This window comes from Nyctereutes procyonoides, unplaced genomic scaffold (genome assembly GCF_905146905.1).
Source record: "Nyctereutes procyonoides isolate TBG_1078 unplaced genomic scaffold, NYPRO_anot_genome, whole genome shotgun sequence".
Lineage (NCBI taxonomy): Eukaryota > Metazoa > Chordata > Mammalia > Carnivora > Canidae > Nyctereutes > Nyctereutes procyonoides.
In genome coordinates this window covers 21,421,949-21,426,209 of record NW_026575133.1, presented here as the reverse complement: position 1 = coordinate 21,426,209, position 4,261 = coordinate 21,421,949, and the positions used below count along the sequence as shown (strand labels likewise).

The 4,261-nt window shown below is 50.8% G+C and overlaps 1 protein-coding gene across 1 annotated transcript; it reads left to right on the top strand.

Moving 5' to 3' along the window:
- Positions 1-220: 220 nt before the first annotated feature.
- On the top strand, positions 221-1,339 carry PRLHR (prolactin releasing hormone receptor). The gene has a single exon (XM_055299902.1). The coding sequence runs from the start codon at positions 221-223 to the stop codon at positions 1,337-1,339; it is 1,119 nt and encodes a 372-aa protein (XP_055155877.1).
- Positions 1,340-4,261: the final 2,922 nt, after the last annotated feature.

Genomic DNA, 4,261 nt, shown 5'->3' with positions numbered 1-4,261 from the left:
AGGCGTTTAAATAACCCGTGCACACGTAATCCCGCACAGACTTATTTTTACACGGGGGTGGTGGTGGCGACAGCCCTTCCGATTGTTATTCATTTTGGCCAGTTATCCAAAGGACAGCGTTGGGTGATTGAGGTGGGGGAGGGAGGCGCGATTGGTGTAGGAGAGCGGATGGATGGACAATGGGAAGTGACGGGCTTTGACTCTCTTTGGACAGGTGGCCATGGCCTCGCTGCCGACGCAGGGGCCCTCGGTCCCCGACTTACTTTCTGGGTTGCCACCAGCGGCCTCAATTCCTGCCAACCAGAGCTCAGAGGCCTCGGCGGGCAACGCGTCCGCGGCGGGCCCAGGCGCGCAGGCCGTCACGCCTTTCCAAAGCCTGCAGCTGGTGCATCAGCTGAAGGGGCTGATCGTGCTGCTCTACAGCGTCGTGGTGGTCGTGGGGCTGGTGGGCAACTGTCTCCTGGTGCTGGTGATCGCGCGGGTGCGTCGGCTGCACAACGTGACCAACTTCCTCATCGGCAACCTGGCCCTGTCCGACGTGCTCATGTGCGCCGCCTGCGTGCCGCTCACGCTGGCCTACGCGTTCGAGCCCCGCGGCTGGGTGTTCGGCGGCGGCCTGTGCCACCTGGTCTTCTTCCTGCAGCCAGTGACCGTGTACGTGTCGGTGTTCACTCTCACCACCATCGCGGTGGACCGCTACGTCGTGCTGGTGCACCCGCTGCGCCGGCGCGTCTCGCTGCGCCTCAGCGCCTACGCCGTGCTGGCCATCTGGGCGCTGTCCGCGGTGCTGGCGCTGCCGGCCGCCGTGCACACCTACCACGTCGAGCTCAAGCCGCACCGCGTGCGCCTCTGCGAGGAGTTCTGGGGGTCTCAGGAGCGCCAGCGCCAGCTCTACGCCTGGGGGCTGCTGCTCTTCACCTACCTGCTCCCCCTGCTGGTCATCCTCCTGTCCTACGTCCGGGTGTCGGTGAAGCTGCGGAACCGCGTGGTGCCGGGCTGCGTGACCCAGAGCCAGGCCGACTGGGACCGTGCGCGCCGCCGCCGCACCTTCTGCCTGCTGGTGGTGGTCGTGGTGGTGTTCGCCGTCTGCTGGCTGCCGCTGCACGTCTTCAACCTGCTGCGGGACCTCGACCCGCACGCCATCGACCCCTACGCCTTCGGGTTAGTGCAGCTTCTCTGCCACTGGCTGGCCATGAGCTCGGCTTGCTATAACCCCTTCATCTACGCCTGGCTGCACGACAACTTCCGCGAGGAGCTGCGCAAGCTCTTGCTCACCTGGCCCCGCAAGATCGCGCCGCACGGCCAGACCCAGACCGTGACAGTCAGCGTGGTCATCTGATGTCCCCGCGCCCCTGGTCTCCGCGGGCGTCCACCCGAGGCCGCGCTGGCGAGCTTATTTCCCGCTCCAGGGCTGCTCCACTACGTGGCAAAACTCCCAGCCTTGTCCTCTTGTCCAGCTGTCTTGCCTTGTCCTAGTGTCTGTATAAAATGTTAAGTGGGCTTTGGTGGGAGTCTGTGCTTTGCTTGGAAGAGGCCAGGGGGAGGGGAGAGACTTTATTATTTCTTCTTTATGCCCTTGAAACAAAGCTTTCTCCCGGTCCGCAAGGGTAATTCAGAGCCGTGGCTGTCTTCCTTGCTTTCCCTTCTGCTTGCTCCATGGTGGGCTGAAGGAACAATGGGGGTGGGATTTAAAATGACTGCGTTGGTTGGGGGTGGTGAAGCTTTCCGGGTTGCCTTTCATAAAGGACTCAACTGACCTATAATACCTGATGCTGCTAATCCCCCCTGAACTCGGTAATTCCTAGGATTCCAGGGGAATATGTATTACACATTGATATCTGGGATTTCAGCATTTCCTGAATAAGACCTTGCCACACACCCAAAGGGTTTTACTTTTAGATTCACTTGACTTTATAGCACAAAAGCACCCAGGAGCCACCTTCCAAAAGGTCTTGCTATGGTTTCCCTCCTCCTTATCCCCTAATTTCTATTTGAAAATGATATGATGAATTAGTCAAAGAAGAGATAGATAAATAGGAATAAAGAAGAAAAGGTCCAAGTCACTTAAGGGGGCACGTAACTATATATAGGACAGACATCTATCTGTGTGTATGTTTGTGTGTACACACGCAGTGCACGCATAAGGCAGGCACACAGATATTTGATTTTCTGAACACTCAGTGTAAACCATTTTCCATAGCATTACTCTTACATTCTCTAATTGCTCAGTTGCAGCAGATCAACACCTGTCATCTGATCGCCCAGCACCTGCTTGGTGGTGACACACTTGGAATACAGTCAATCCAGGATGTAAGAGCTGGGAGAAGTTTACTTAAGGCCAGAACCGAAAAACAAACTACCATCAACTGCCATCAACACTTAATCCTTCTAGGGTTAAGGAGACAGGAAAAGACTGTTGGGCCGTGATACCAGGCTGATAATCCTCACCTCCTGAGAATTTTGCAAATGAGGACATGTGCCCTGGGACAAGGGTTTTCATGTTAATGTTGGAGCAATGACTGGACAGTGAGGGTGAGAGTCTTGGGAAGTGATACTCGGTATCCACCTGTCAGATCAGCCCCTGAGGCATATAGTGCACAAAATAGTGCAGCAACTGCGGCAAGTCTGTGAGACTTGCTGTAAGACTGTAAGACTCAGTACCGTCCTCACTCGCTATACAGTAGAATCAACCTCTCTCCTTATCTTACTCATTCCCTCATGAAAGTGTGCCCTGAAAGGAAGGGAAGAGGGTGAAGACTTGGGGATGACAAGATTAAGTCCTATTACTCCAATGCCAGTAACCATGATGGGAGAGTCAGTATTCATGGTTGGGCTAGTTAGCAATAGAGCTCTTTAGTAGTTACATAGCTAGACCATTTGCAGCATGGGGGAGGGTAGGAAAAGGCTGGCTCGGGAGAAGGGAAAAAGCAGGCTAACGTGGAAGAAGCAAGTTACCTTTGGCAGTGGCACAAGTAACTAACTTTCGGCTTCATGGGTGGATGTGGGGAACAAAGCCTATGCTCTGATAATGTATAGCCCACCTGCAGTTATTATGTCACCCCCCTGTTCCAAATCAGCTCATCCCCCAGGCATCCCCTGGTAGAGACTGGCCTCTGGGCTTCTAGCAGCTCTATTACTTGGGAGGCTCAAGACCAGACAGGCATTTCATGTTTCCTTAGAGCATTCTTTTGATGGGAATGTGTGGAGAATTCAGGGGATGGGGGAAAGGATTGGATTAATTGGGGGAGGGATCTGATTAATTGTAGTTTCTGTTTTGGAAGGTTTAAGTCACTGGTTCTCAGCCCTGGCTGCTGCTAGAATCAGTTGGAGAGTTCTCAAACAACATCAGTGCCTCAGCTCTGTCCCCAGAGAGTTCAAAAGATTTGAGATGGGACCCAGGCCTCAGCATTTTTTTCACAACACTTCAGGTGACTTTAATATGCATCCAAGGTCAAGCCCCTTAAGAATTGTCCTCTTTCTAATGAATCTCAGCAACATCTGAATGAAGCTTTGATTGTACCTGCCAAAGGTATTATGAATTTGGAGTTGAATTCTGACGGGGCATTTTATGCTACACTTGGGGAATAATACTCTTTTAGCCTTCAGACAGATGATGAATCACACAGAGGCAAATCTGTATAATCAGAATATATAGGTATTCATTCAACAGTTTCCTTACAAATCTCCCACATGTAAGGCAGTACGTGAGTCTAATCAGTTTTTTTTTCAACTTAAGATTCATTTGCATTATAAAGTTAAACACCATGAATTATTCCAAATCCTGATTTCCAAGGTGTTAAAAAGACTGAAATGTTCTCTGATTAGGCTTAAGTCTATATCAACTTTGAGAAGAAAGTGTCCTCATTAATGACTAGAAAAGCTGCCAACTGTTTCTATGCCCTCAACTCAAGTTAAAAATTTTAACATTTATATGGACTTTCTGGAGAGCCTAAAGAGGCTGGGGAATTATGCTATGTTTATAAACATCGTTACGAATTATCCAAATTGCCACCTGAACAGCAACTAATTAATTCTTACCCTATCTGAAATCTGTCTGGGACTAGTTTGACTATAAAACAAACTGGCTTGAAAAAAATCTTTCAGAAGTGAGTCCTATAGAAATCCACAGAGTGCTGAGGTAGAAAATGTTATTTAATATAACTTATTTTAAGTTAATACCAAGCCTCCAGTCATTTTCCTGCAAGAAGTCATACAGGCCATAAAGCTGGGAACTGAGCCAGCCGGGTACTTGGCAGCAGCC

Coding starts and splice junctions, on each gene's coding strand:
- PRLHR (XM_055299902.1), top strand. CDS start 221: ATGGCCTCGCTGCCGACGCAGGGGCCCTCGGTCCCCGACTTACTTTCT.